The following is a 14443-nucleotide window of genomic DNA, read 5'->3' on the forward strand; positions in this document are numbered from 1 at the left end:
GGGCTGGTGGGGAAAATTTCCTAAACCTTGGAATTTCCTGTTGTGAGGAGTCCAGACTGTGCTGGGCTGAAGGGAGAGAAAAGAGAATTGCTGAAGGAAAATATTTCCATGGCTTCGCTTCCACTTTTTTCTCTTTTTTTTTTCTTTTTTTATTTTTCTTTTTCTTTTTTTCTTTTTTTTTCCTTTTCTTTTTTTTTCCTTTACTTTTTTCTCTTTTTTCTTTTTTTTTCTTTTTTCTTTTTTCCCTTTTTCCTTTTTTTCTTTTTTTTTCTTTTTTCTTTTTTCCTTTTTTCTTTTTTCTTTTTTTTCTTTTCTTCCTTATTCCTTTTTTTCTTCCTTTTTTGTTCTTTTTTTTCTTCCTTTTCTTTCTTTTTTATTCCTTTTTTCTTATTTTCTTCCTTTTTTCTTTTTTTTTCTTCCTTTTTTGCCTTTTTTTCTTTTTTCTTTTTTTTTTCTTTTTATTTTTTTCTTTGTTTTCCTTTTTTTCTTTTTTTTTTCCCTTTCTTTTCTTTTTTTTTTTTTTTTTTTTTTTAAACAAGAAAAATCCTCATGGCAAGCTTCACGCAGAGATATCGAGTTTTTTGGATTGCAGCAAAGAGCCTCAGCAGCCCTGAGGAGAAGAGCCTGGTGCTTGTCACCAGTTGTTCACCCTTGCCTTGGCTCAGGCCACGCTTTGCAGCCCGGTTTCTGTGTTTTGATAAACAGAAATGCCGCGAAAACCGGAGTTTTTCTTGGATTTTTTTTTTCTTCCCCCCCCCCTCCCGCCGCCACCCAGATTTTCAGTTTTCCTGATGGGGAGTTTCAATTTCAAAGTATTTTTGGCTTTTCCAGTTTTGGAAAGCTCCTGAGTTTTGGAGTTTAGCCAAATCCCTGTGAAAAATTAAAGAAAGGAGAAGCAAAAAGAGAGAGGAACCATTTTTCTTTTTCTCTCCACGTTTTTCACAGGAAATACTTCACGTTTTTGATGAACTCTGCTTTTCTGCTTTGCCAGTTCACAGCCTGAGCTGCAGGAATTAAAGGGAAAGGCACTGTCAGTGCACACTCTGACCTGGCAGGGAATTTAAAACACCTTGAATTTCACTGGGGCTTTGGCAGGCTCATTTCAAACAATGATAATAATTTATCATTAGGCAAGGACAAGGCAGCCTGGGACCGCTCATCCCTTCTCATCCCTTCCCATCCCTTCCATTCCTTCCCATCCCTGCTTGTTTCTTCCCATCCTTGCTCACCCATTCCCATCCCTGCTTGTTCCTTTCTGTCCCTGTCCATTCCTTCCATCCCTGCCCATCCCTTTCCATCCCTGCTCATCCATTTCCATCCCAAAATCTCATTCCTTCCATCCCTGCTTATTCCTTCCCATCCCTTCCATTCCTTCCCATTCCTGTCCATTCCTGCCCATCCCTTTCCATCCCTGCTCATCCATTTCCATCCCAAAATCTCATTCCTTTCAAAGCCTGTTCATTCCTTCCCATCCCTGCTCATTCCTTCCCATCCCTTCCATTCCTTCCCATCCCTGCTCATCCATTTCCATCCCTGGTCATCCCTTTCCATCCCTGCTCATTCCTTCCCATCCCTTTCCATCCCTGCTCATCCATTTCCATCCCTGCTCATCCATTTCCATTCCTGCCCATCCCTTTCCATCCCTGCTCATTCCTTCCCATCCCAAAATCTCATTCCTTTCAAAGCCTGTTCATCCCTTCCCATCCCTTCCATCCCTCTCCATCCCCTTCCATCCCTGTTCATCCATTTCCATCCCTTTCCATCCCTCCCATCCCTGCTTATTCCTTCCCATCCCTTCCATTCCTGCTCATCCATTTCCATCCCTGGTCATCCCTTTCCATCCCTGCTCATCCTTTCCCATCCCTCCCAGCCCTGCCCACTCCCCTGGCAGCTGCAGCCCAGCCCTGCTGTGTTTTGCAGGAGGAGGATGATGATGGGCTGCCCAAGAAGAAGTGGCCCACCGTGGACGCCTCCTACTACGGAGGGCGAGGAGTGGGCGGCATCAAGCGGATGGAGGTGAGGAGACCCCAGGCAGGGCACCCATCAGGTCCAGGCGCAACCAGATCTTTTCGTGTGGGAATATTGGGGAGGCAAACACAGATTTATGGAGTTCAGCAACGTCCTGGTCCGTGCCTGGGACACTGCCACACAGATTACCAGGAGATGGTTTCAGCTCTCCTGAAAAGCTCCCCCGCTGCCACGTTTCTCATAAACCACCACGAAGGACAGGCTGAAAGTTTGGGCTGCAGTCTGGAACCAAACCTGCTGGGCTGTGCATTGCCTGTTCAGCTGGGAACACCCAGAGGCAGGGCTGTTCATGGAGCAGGGGTGGTACAGCCTGACCCTGAACCTGATCCTGAATCTGATCCTGGCCCTGATCCTGACTCTGACCCTGACCTTGGTTCTGATCCTGGCCCTGATCTTGATCCTGACCCTGGTTCTGACCCTTACACTGATCTGACCATAATCCTGATCCTGACCCTGACGGTGACCCTGAACCTGATCCTGGCCCCAATCCTGGCCCTGATCCTGGTTCTGACCCTGAACCTGATCCTGATTCTGACCCTGATTCTGATCCTGCCCCTGAACCTGATCTTAATTCTGAACTTGATTCTGACCCTGATCCTGGTTCTGATCCTGACCATGATCCCAATTCCAATCCTGACCCTGGTCCTGACCTTGATCCTGATCCCGACCCTGAATCTGATCCTGACCCTGATCCTGCCCCTAATCCTAACCCTGACTCTAATCCTGATCCTGACTCTGGTTCTGATCCTGACCCTGACCCCAATCCTTCCCCTAATCCTAATCCTGATCCTGCCCCTAATCCTGCCCCTGATCCTGACCCTGGTTCTGATCCCGACCCTAATCCTGCCCCATCCCTGACCCCATCCCATCCCTGCCCCTAATCCTGCCCCATCCCTGACCCCATCCCTGCCCCTAATCCTGCCCCATCCCTGACCCCATCCCATCCCTGCCCCTAATCCTGCCCCATCCCTGACCCCATCCCTGCCCCTAATCCTGCCCCACCCCTGATCCCACCCCTGCCCCGCCGGCCGTTCCAGGTGCGCTGGGGCGAGAAGGGCTCCACGGAGGAAGGTGCCAAGCTGGAGAAGGCAAAGAACGCGCGGGTGAAGATGCCCGAGCAGGAGTTCGAGTTCCCCGAGCCCCGGAGCCTGGGCAGCAGCACCCGCCGCGCCTCGGCCCCACACAGGTGGTACTCGCCCATCAAGGTGAGCCCGGGGCGCCAGGTGCTTCTGCTGTGGGGTGTGCCCACTGCCAGGTGTTGTGGGGTGTGCCCACTGCCAGGTGTTGTGTTGTGCTCTGTCCTCACTGCCCAGGTGTTGTGCTGTGTGCTCACATCCAGGGTGGCACCAGCAGATCCTTTTGTTGAAATGACATTTAAAATGTCATTTCCCAGCCCCTCCAGCACTGCCAGGTGGGTCCCAGATGGATCCCAGGTGAGTTCCAGGTGGATTTCAGCACTGCCAGGGAAAGCCCAGGTAGATCCCAGGTGAATCCCAGGTGGATCCCAGCACTGCCAGGTAGATCCCAGGTAGATCCCAGGTGGATTTCAGCCATCCCAGCACTGCCAGGTGGATCCCAGGTGGATCCCAGCACTGTCAGGTGGATCTCAGGTGGATCCCAGCCCCTCAGCACTGCCAGGGGAAGCTCAGGTAGATCCCAGGTGGATCCCAGCACTGTCAGGTGGATCCCAGGTGAATTCCAGGTAGATCCCAGCACTGTCAGGTGGATCCCAGGTGGATCCCAGCCCCTCAGCACTGCCAGGTGGGTCCCAGCACTGCCAGGGGAAGCTCAGGTAGATCCCAGGTGGATGCCAGCCCCCCAGCACTGCCTGGCCGTGTGTCCCTGTCCCTTCCCCAGCCCCTGTCCCTCCTGTGTCTGTTCCCAAAGCTGCTGTGGCCACCTGGGCTCGCAGGCAGCTCCAAGGTGCCTGTGCCTGACCCCAGCAGGTCCCAGGAGCACTGAGGTGACCCAGGGTCAGTGCAGGGCTGAGTTCACCACGAATCCAGAGGAAATTCCAGGCCTGGAGCCGTGCACTCCTTCATTTGTCATCGGCCCCGAGTGTTTCTTCTCTCTGGGCTCCAGATCCAGCAGGACTCGAGGCTTTGTTTGCCTTCAGAGCTTGCATATTTTTGTTTTTTATTCCTCCAAGTGACCTCGTGCTGGAGCTGTGGAGGAGCTCCATGCACGGAGAGCACAGGAGGCTTTCTGCTGCCAGGAGAGAGCTTTGCCATCCCCTGTCTCCAGCCATCATCCTTTCCATGATGCAAACACTCCCTCCCTCCCACCCAGATGTCTCACAGGCTCCCAGGGATGGAGCTCTTGGCTTTCCCCAAAAACCATGGCAGAAAATGGGACTGCAGAGTAAAAAAAGGAATTTTTAAATTGTATTTTTTTAAATGTGTTCCATGGAAAGTTGTCGCTTTGCCTCTGGTTTCCTGAAGGAGAAATGGAAGGGGAAGGTGCTCATTTCTGGAGCTGTCAGGGTGGACAGGAGATCAAGGGCTCGCAGCAGCTCTGCTGCAGAGGGGAGAGGGCTTGGAGCAGAAGGGGTTGGAGCAGAAGGGTTGGAGCAGAAGGGTTGGAGCAGAAGGGTTGGGGCACAAGGGTTGGAGCAGAAGGGTTGGAGCAGAAGGGGTTGGAGCAGAAGGGTTGGAGCAGAAGGGTTGGGGCACAAGGGTTGGAGCAGAAGGATTTGGAGCAGAAGGATTTGGAGCAGAAGGATTTGGAGCAGGGATTTGGGGCAGAAGGATTTGGAGCACAAGGGTTGGAGCAGAAGGATTTGGGGCAGAAGGGTTTGGAGCAGAAGGATTTGGAGCAGAAGGGCTTGGAGCAGGGATTTGGAGCTGAAGGGTTGGAGCAGAAGGATTTGGAGCAGAAGGGTTGGGGCACAAGGGTTGGGGCAGAAGGATTTGGAGCAGAAGGGTTGGGGCAGAAGGATTTGGAGCAGAAGGGTTTGGAGCAGGAATTTGGGGCAGAAGGGTTGGGGCAGAAGGATTTGGAGCAGAAGGGTTGGAGCAGAAGGGTTGGAGCAGGGATTTGGGGCAGAAGGGTTGGAGCACAAGGGTTGGAGCACAAGGGTTGGGGCAGAAGGATTTGGAGCAGAAGGATTGGAGCAGAAGGGTGGTTTCCCTCAGCTCTGGCCCCAAACACAGGAGAATCTGACAGAGAGGTTTCTTGCCTCTCCCTCTGAGCATCCCAGACTTTCCTGGCTCTCACCTCGGGAAGTTTTCCCCCCACATCCTCTGGAAACGAGTTCCATGCAGTCATCTCTCGTGTCTGCTCCACCCCAGCAGCACCACGCAGACCCCAGAGGGGATTTGGGATCCCTGGAACGGGAACAGAAGGGCTCTGCCCCATGAAAGGAGTGTGGGTCCCACACCTGGGACCACACAGGAGCCCCCAAACCCCCCAAACGTGAGCTGTGCCCCTCCCAGGCCCGGGGCTGGCGCCCAGAGCAGCAGAGTCGGCTCAGGGTGGGGACGCCGAGCCCTTGCCCAGCTCCTCTGACACGGCCAGCTCACATTGCCACCCTCAGGGGGCCCAGGGCACTCACACGGGCATTGCTGCCCTCGCTGGGGTTTGTCATCCCCATTTCCAGGGAGGAGTGATGTTACCTGCCACACCTGACAGAGCTGACACACCTGAGTGCTGTCACCTGCCACACCCGACAGAGCTAACACACCTGAGTGATGTTACCTGCCACACCCGACAGAGCTAACACACCTGAGTGATGTTACCTGCCACACCCGACAGAGCTGACACACCTGAGTGCTGCTATCTCACACACCTGAGTGCTGGGCAGGACAAACGCCCCGTTTGTGTCCCCCCAGGGCAAGCTGGACGCGCTCTGGGTGCTGCTGAGGAAGGGCTACGACCGCGTGTCCGTGATGCGCCCGCAGCCCGGGGACAAGGTACGGACCTGCAGAGCCTGGCAGCAACGGCTGCCACCTCTGTCACCACCTCTGTCACCTCCTCTGCCACCTCCTCTGCCACCTCCTCTGCCACCTCTGCCACCTCCTCTGATCACTTGTGTCACCTCCTGTCACCTCTGTCACCTCTGTCATCTCCTCTGCCACCTCCTCTGCCACCTCTGATCACTTCTGTCACCTCCCGTCACCCCTGTCACCTCTGTCACCTCCCCTGTCACCCCTATCACAACCTCTGTCACCTCCTCTGTCACCTCCTGTGTGACCCCGTCACCTCCTCTACCACCTCTGCCAATTATATTATATATTATATATTATATATTATATATTATATATTATATATTATATATTATATATTATATATTATATATTATATATTGTTCCTGACCAAAAGCTGTAGGAATTATTCTGATTTTGGGCTGTTCAATGCACTGGGAAATCTCTGATTTTGGGCTGTTGAGGGTATTGGGAAATCTCTGATTTTGGGCTGTTTAAGACTCAGTGAAATCTCAGATTTTGAGCTGTTCAAGGCTCAGGGAAATCCCTGATTTTGGGCTGTTCAAGGCTCAGTGAAATCTCAGATTTTGAGCTGTTCAAGGCTCAGGGAAATCCCTGATTTTGGGCTGTTCAAGGCTCAGGGAAATCTCAGATTTTGGGCTGTCCAAGGCTCAGTGAAATCTCTGATTTTGGGCTTTTTGGAGCCCTTTCCCCTCCCAGGCAGATGTTTCCCCCATGCACAGCTGGCACAGCTGTCTGGGGCTCTCTGTGTCCCCTCCACAGCAGCTCCTCTGAGCCCTTCATCCCTCCTCATCCTCCTCCCTGTGCCCAGCCTGGGCACTGCAGGGAGGGCATTCAAAACCTGCAAAAATCCCCCAAAATCTGCCCCATTGGGATTTTTATTCCACCAGGAAAAACATTTACTTTGGGAGAGGAAAGAGTAAAAGAGAAAACGAGCTCGCGCTCAGCAGGCCAAAAGCAAAGAAAGGCCCCAGAAATGCTCTGGTGCCTTTTGGGATGATTTCATATCCAAAGGAATGAGTCCACGATACAGTAATGCTGATCCTGACATCCGAGCATTTACAGTGGGATCTCTTGCAGGTGGAACTCGTGAGGGAAAAAAGGAGAAAATGACAGCTCAGAGGGCAAAGGTTTTGTTTAGAACCGTACAACAAACTGTAGCTTAGCACCGAAGAGCGGGAGAAGGAATCTGTTGGCTCCCGAGGAGCGCTGGGGTTCGGGGACACCCTGATGGGGAGGGGATGCGTTTCAGGAACTGCGTGGGAGGGTCTGAGAGCCCCATCCCATGCCAGGGTGGTGGGACAGGGTGGGACAGGAAGGTCTGAGAGGTGCCAGCCATGCCAGGGTGGTGGCCAAGGGTGGTTTGTGAGGTTCTTGCCACGCCATGGTGGTGGTCAGGGCTGGGATGGGAGGGTCTGTGAGGTCCCAGCTGTGCCATGGGGGTGCCAGCGCTGGGACAGGGTGGTCTGTGGGAGTCCATCCCATGCCAGGATGGTGGCCAGAGGTGGTCTGTGAGCTCCATCCCATGCCAAGGTGGTACCAGGAGTGGGACAGGGTGGTCTGTGAGGTTCCTGCCATGCCATTGTGGTGGCCAAGGGTGGGACAAGGTTGTCTGCGAGGTCCATGGTGGTGGTCAGGGGTGGCATGGGACGGTCTGAGAGGTCCCTGCTGTGTCATGGTGGTGGGGCATGGTGGTCTCTGAGCTCCATGGTGGTGGTCGGGGCTGGGACAGGGTGGTCTTTGAGCTCCATCCCATGCCAGGGTGGTGGGACAGGGGGGTCTGTGGGGTCCCAGCCATGCCATGGTGGTACCAAGAATGGGACAGGTGGTCTGTGGGCTCCATGGCGGTGGGACAGGGTGGTCTGTGGGCTCCATCCCATGCCAGGATGATGGCCAGGAGTGGGACAGGTGGTCTGTGAGCTCCATGGGGGTGGACAGGGTGGTCTGTGGGGTCCATCCCATGCCAGGATGATGGCCAGGAGTGGGACAGGTGGTCTGCGAGCTCCACGGTGGTACCAGGGGTGGTCGGGGGCGGTCTCCGAGCTCGCTGGCGGTGTCAGTTCCTGCCCCCGTAACTCCCCCTCTCCTCCGCTCCGCTGCAGGGCCGCTGCATCACCTTCACGCGGGTGAAGAACGCGGGGGCGCCCCCCCAAGTACCCCCTGAACAACGCCTACCCCTGCGCCCCGCCCCCCGCGCCCGTGTACACGCCCCCCGGCCCCGCCCCCGCCCACACCGCCCCGCCCTCCCCACGCCCCCTCCCCCTCCTCCACGCTGCCCCCGCTGCCCCCCCCGCCCCCAGGCCCCGCCCCCCGCCCGGGCCCCGCCCCCGTCGCGGCCCCCGCCCCGCCCCACGGCCTGAGGGGTCCTGGGGGGTCCCCCCGCTCCCCCCGGGGCTCTCTCGGTACTGTACACCCCCCCCCGGGACAGCACAGCAGCCACGCCCCCCTTCTGGAACCTTCTGGAACCTTCTGGAACCTTCTCCCCTCTGCACCCCCCCACCTCTGGGTCCCCTGTGCCACCACGGGACCCTCTGCAGGAAGGCACACCTGGCACACCTGGGCACACCTGGCACACCGGGCCACATGGGCACCTGGAGACCTGGGTGCATCTGGACACACCTGGCTCACCTGGGCACACCTGGGCACCTGGACACACCTGCCACATCTGGGCACACCTGGCAGACCTGGCTCACCTGGACATCTTCCACACCTGGGCATGCTTGGGCACACCTGGAGACCTGGGACACCTGGGCATCTGGACACACCTGCCTTATCTGGGCTCACCTGGGATACCTGGCACACCTGAGCACCTGGGCACACCTGTGCTCACCTGAGCACACCTGGACACCTGGGGTTTTTTTTGGGGGGTTGGGTATTTTTGCTTTATTTTCCTTTCCTGAACAAGTAGCAGCTGCGTGCCCAGCTCGGGGTGAGGAGGAGCCGTGTGTCCCTCACCCTGCTCAGCCCTCATCATCCTCACTCCCACCTGAGAGCAGCCCTGGCCCAGGCCAGGTGGGAGCCAGGCTGCCAAGAAATGCACTGGCTGCATTTCTGCTGCATTTCTGCTGCATTTCTGCTGCATTTCTGCTCTGCCCAGCGCATCCCCTGCGTGCCGCAGCCCCCTGAGCCCCTCCTGCAGCCCAGGGCATCCCCCCCAGCCCCCCCAGTCCTCACAAAACTCCCTCCGGAAATCTCCCAGGACAGAAATCACCTTTGCAGCCGCAGTTCTGTCAGTAGCAAAGGTTCTCATCTCATTTTTTACCAGATACAGAAATGCTTTTGGAAATATCAGCTCTAGCTTTTCTAGCAAAACAAGGGGGCGGGGGGGGGGGGGGGGGGGGGGGGGGGTAAAAAGGAAAAAAAAACCTCTCAAGGAGGAAAGGGAATGGAGGAAAGAGACTCAGTGGGGACCTGGCCTGGCCCTTTGGGCAAGGAGAGCAGGGCTCTGGTGCCTCCCTCTGCCAGGTGGGGTGGGACAAACCTGTGAGTGTGAAGAGCTGGGGCTGCAGCAGCCAAGGCTGGGCTCCCTTTGGGCCCCCTGTGTTGTGTGTGCCCCCCGACCCCCGTTCTGTGTGTGCCCCCCGACCCCCGTTCTGTGTGTGCCCCCCGATCCCCCCTGTGTTGTGTGTGCCCCAGGCAGCCCTGGCTGTGCTCCCTTGGTCCCCTGTTCTGGCTGTCCCCCCTTTGAGCCCCCATTCTGTCTGTGCCCCCCGACCCCCTGTTCCGTGTGCAGGCAGCACGGAGCAGCCCCCAGCCCCCTGTGCTGCTCGCCCACCCCTCTGTCCCAGTTCCTGCCCCCCCAGGGCACTGCCAGGGGCAGGGGAAGCTCGGAGCCCCCCCTGCGGCTGCGATGGGACCCCTTGGATGGACGGGATTGGGTCGGAAAAAGAGCTCCTGGCCTTGGCTTGGCCTGGTCTGGTTTGGTTGGTCTGGTTGGTTTGGTTTGGTACGGTTGGTTTGGTTTGGCTTGGTCTGGTTTGGTTGGTTTGTGTTTTGTTTGGTACAGTTGGTTTGGTTTGGTTTGGTTTGGTTTGGTTTGGTTTGGTTTGGTTTGGCTTGGTCTGGTTTGGTTGGTTTGGTTTGGTTTGGTTGGTTTGTGTTTTGTTTGGTACAGTTGGTTTGGTTTGGTTTGGTTTGGTTTGGTTTGGCTTGGTCTGGTTTGGTTGGTTTGGTTTGGTTTGGTTGGTTTGTGTTTTGTTTGGTACAGTTGGTTTGGTTTGGTTTGGTTGGTTTGGTTTGGTTTGGTTGGTTTGTGTTTTGTTTGGTATGGTTGGTTTGGTTTGGATTGGATCGGATTGGTTTTGTTTGGTTGGGTTGGGTTTTGTTGGGTTGGGTTTGGTTTGGTTGGATTTGGTTTGGATTGGATTGGTTTGATCTGGTTTGGTTTTGTTTGGTTTGGTTTAGATTGGATTGTTTTGGTTTGGATTGGTTTGGTTGCTTTGGTTTGGTTGGTCTGGTTTGGATTGGATTGGTTGGTTTGCATTGGATTGGTTAGGTTGGATTGGACTTGATTCATTTGGTTTGGTTGAGTTGGGTTGGGCTTGGTGTGGTTTGGTTGCTTTGGTTGGTCTGGTTTGGATTGGATTGGTTGGGTAAGGTTTGGTCAGGTTTGGTTCGGTTTGGTGTGGTTGGTTGGGTCTGGTTTGGTCGGGTCTGGCTTGGTTGGGTGAGTTTTGGATTATTGGTTTAGTTTGGTTTGGTCTGGTTTGGTTTGGTTTGGATTGGTCTGGTTTGCTCTGGTTTGGATTAGTCTGGTTTGTTCTGGTTTGCTCTGGTTTGCTGTGATTTGGTCGGGTTTGGTCTGGTTTGCTCTGGTTTGCTGTGATTTGGTCGGGTTTGGTCTGGTTTGCTCGGGTTTGGTCTGGTTTGCTCTGGTTTGCTGTGATTTGGTCGGGTTTGCTCTGGTTTGCTCTGGTTTGCTCTGGTTTGGTTTGGATTAGTCTGGTTTGCTCTGGTTTGCTGTGATTTGGTCTGGTTTGGTCTGGTTTGCTCGGGTTTGCTCGGGTTTGGTCCGGTTTGCTCTGGTTTGCTCTGGTTTGCTGTGATTTGGTCTGGTTTGCTCTGGTTTGCTCTGGTTTGCTCGGGTTTGCTCTGGTTTGCTCGGGTTTGCTCTGGTTTGGTCCGGTTTGCTGTGATTTGTCCCCACCACGGACGGTGTGAACACTAGGACAGTGTAACACAGGATCCCTGTCCCCCACAGATCCTCAGCATTTCACAAATGTCTGGGGAGGAAATTCATTTCCCACAAGACGGCGTCGAGAATTTTATTTTTATAGTGTTGGTTAGCCAATGAGGTGGTTAATTAATTGGTTAATTAACCAATAAACCTCCTGCTGGGGGGAAATGTAAAAGCTGTGTATTCTCCATGGCATTTTGCAGATGTACATAGAAATTCTCATTCTCCCCAAACTAAGGAAAAAAACCCAACCCTGCAGATTTAAAGAAGCAAAATAGAGCCTAGATCAGGCTAGGAAAAAAAATCAGAATTTTCAAATGCTCCCTTTGTAATCCTCCATTTAAAAGAATAAAAAAACAAGCTCCAAATAATTCTTGTTGTACATATTGTTGCTGCATGCTTACCATATGTTAGATGGAAGCATTTCCTATCCCTTGTGGATAAAAGAACATTTTTCAAGTTGTAGTAAATTATTATAAAGCCAATGACATTTCATGGCATGTTATCGTATCAAGCTGTGCTTGTTGTATTTTTTTTTCTTTATGGTTGTATTGCTTTTTTTTAATATATATATATATATATATATATATATATATGTATATGTATATATATATATATATATATATATATATATATATATATATATATAAAAATGTACAAATATTTCCTGTAGTGACGAGCACCTGTTTTACATGGCATTAACTGGGGCAGCTCCAGGCTGCACAGCCCAATTCTGCACCAAATCTGGGTGGAAAAACCCCAAAAATTCTGCAGAGGATGGGCTTTGGTGATGTTACCACAAAAATCAGAGTCCATTTCTGCACCTGGATCTCACTGAAAAAAACCCCAAATTCTGCAAAAGATGGGCTTTGGTGATGTTCCCACAAAAATCAGAGTCCATTTCTGCACCAAATCTGGGTGGAAAAACCCCAAAAATTCTGCAGAGGATGGGCTGCCAATGAATGCAAAAAAATGCCAATTAATGCCCATTAATGCCAATTAATGCCATGTAAATGAGGTCGAAGAGCTGGGCACCCCCGTGGTGCCCTCTGTACCCTGGGTGACTTTTCCCTGCCCAGCCTTTGAATAAGGCTCAGCCTCTGCTTTATTCTGCTTTATTCTGGTTTATTCTGGTTTATTCTGGTTTATTCTGGTTTATTCTGGTTTATTTTGGTTTATTTTATTTCATTTTCCTCGCCCACATGAGCTCTGTGGATGCTCCCTCTGCTGCCCTGGTTTTGGAGAGGGGCTCTGGCAGGTTTGAGGTGGCTTTTGGGACAGTTTTGTGTGACTTTTGGGAAGGTTTGGGGTGATTTTTGGGAAGGTTTGGACTGATTTTTGGGACAGTTTTGGGGTGATTTTTGGGACAGTTTTGGGGTGATTTTTGGGACAGCTTTGGGGTGATTTTTGGGACAGTTTTGGGTGATTTTGGGGACAGTTTGGGGTGATTTCTGGGACAGTTTTGGATGATTTTTTGGGGGAGCTTTGAGGTGATTTTCGGGACAGTTTTGGGTGATTTTGGGGCGCAGATAGGGGCCGGTTTGGTGTCTCCATTATGGTTTGCTGTTGGTTGGTGTCAGCCCAGGGCTGTGCAGGGACGTTTCACCCCTCTGTGTGTTGCATGTTCAACGTGTCCTTTGTTAAACCCAGTCATTACTCTTGATTGCTGGCCTTGATGTTATTATAATTATTATTATTAAAGAATACACAAACCTCCTGCGGGCTCTGAGCGATTCCTTGCAATTTTCTGAAAATCCTCAGGGGGAAAAAAAGGAAATGTTCACTGATTTTCACAGACTGGTTTTTCATTGTGCTGGGGACTCACACTTGGAGGTTTTCCTCCCAAAACCCAGAGCTTTTTGGGTAAAACACTCCCTTTTTTGGGTTAAACACTCCCCTTTTTGGGCAAAACAATCCCCTTTTTGGGCAAAACACTCCCTTTTTTGGGTTAAACACTCCCTTTTTTGGGTTAAACACTCCCCTTTTTGGGTAAAACACTCCCCTTTTTGGGTAAAACACTCCCCTATTTGGGTAAAACACTCCCCTTTTTGGGCAAAACACTCCCTTTTTTGGGTTAAACACTCCTCTTTTTGGGTAAAACACTCCTCTTTTTGGGTAAAACACTCCCCTATTTGGGTAAAACACTCCCCTTTTTGGGTAAAACACTCCCTTTTTGGGTAAAACACTCCCCTTTTTGGGTAAAACACTCCCCTATTTGGGTAAAACACTCCCCTTTTTGGGCAAAACACTCCCCTTTTTGGGCAAAACACTCCCTTTTTTGGGTTAAACACTCCTCTTTTTGGGTAAAACACTCCCTTTTTTGGGTAAAACACTCCCCTTTTTGGGTAAAACACTCCCTTTTTGGGCAAAACACTCCCTTTTTTGGGTTAAACACTCCCCTTTTCGGGTAAAACACACCCTTTTTTGGGAAAAACACTCCCCTTTGGGTAAAACACTCCTCTTTTTGGGTAAAACACTCCCTTTTTGGGTAAAACACTCCCTTTTTGGGTAAAATACTCCCCTATTTGGGTAAAACACTGCCCTTTTTGAGCAAAACACTCCCCTATTTGGGTAAAACTCTCCCTTTTTTGGGTTAAACACTCCCTTTTTGGGTAAAACACTCCCTTTTTTGGGTTAAACACTCCCTTTTTGGGTAAAACACTCCCTTTTTTGGGTAAAACACTCCCTTTTTTGGGTTAAACACTCCCTTTTTGGGTAAAACACTCCCTTTTTTGGTTTAAACACTCCCCTTTTTGGGTAAAACACTCCCCTATTTGGGTAAAACACTCCCCTTTTTGGGTAAAACACTCCCCCTTTTGGGAAAAACACTCCTTTTTTGGGTAAAACACTCCCTTTTTTGGGAAAAACACTCCCTTTTTGGGTAAAATACTCCCCTATTTGGGTAAAACACTGCCCTTTTTGAGCAAAACACTCCCCTTTTTGGGTAAAACTCTCCCCTATTTGGGTTAAACACTCCCTTTTTGGGTAAAACACTCCCTTTTTTGGGTTAAACACTCCCTTTTTGGGTAAAACACTCCCCTATTTGGGTAAAACACTCCCCCTTTTGGGAAAAACACTCCTTTTTTGGGTAAAACACTCCCTTTTTTGGGAAAAACACTCCCTTTTTGGGTAAAACACTCCCTTTTTTGGGAAAAACACTCCTTTTTTGGGTAAAACACTCCCTTTTTTGGGAAAAACACTCCCCTTTGGGCTCTGCAAACCAAGGGAATCCCTGCAGATTTTTATTGCTTAAAACTACAGACAGGAGGAGAACTCCAGTGCAAACACAGCAGAA

The 14443-nt window shown here is 51.6% G+C and overlaps 1 protein-coding gene across 1 annotated transcript in view; it reads left to right on the top strand.

Annotated features, from left to right (window-relative positions):
• ANTXR1 (ANTXR cell adhesion molecule 1) overlaps positions 1-8332 on the top strand; it is a 36128-nt gene extending 27796 nt beyond the window's left edge. The window contains 7 exon segments of the mRNA XM_058820227.1: positions 1921-2016; positions 3066-3233; positions 5859-5939; positions 8075-8116; positions 8118-8197; positions 8199-8270; positions 8272-8332. Of these exon segments, the coding sequence (XP_058676210.1) occupies positions 1921-2016; positions 3066-3233; positions 5859-5939; positions 8075-8116; positions 8118-8197; positions 8199-8270; positions 8272-8332 (600 nt within the window).
• The last annotated feature ends 6111 nt before the right edge of the window (positions 8333-14443 follow it).

The sequence above is a fragment of the Ammospiza caudacuta genome, chromosome 26, assembly GCF_027887145.1.
Source record: "Ammospiza caudacuta isolate bAmmCau1 chromosome 26, bAmmCau1.pri, whole genome shotgun sequence".
NCBI classification, from domain to species: domain Eukaryota; kingdom Metazoa; phylum Chordata; class Aves; order Passeriformes; family Passerellidae; genus Ammospiza; species Ammospiza caudacuta.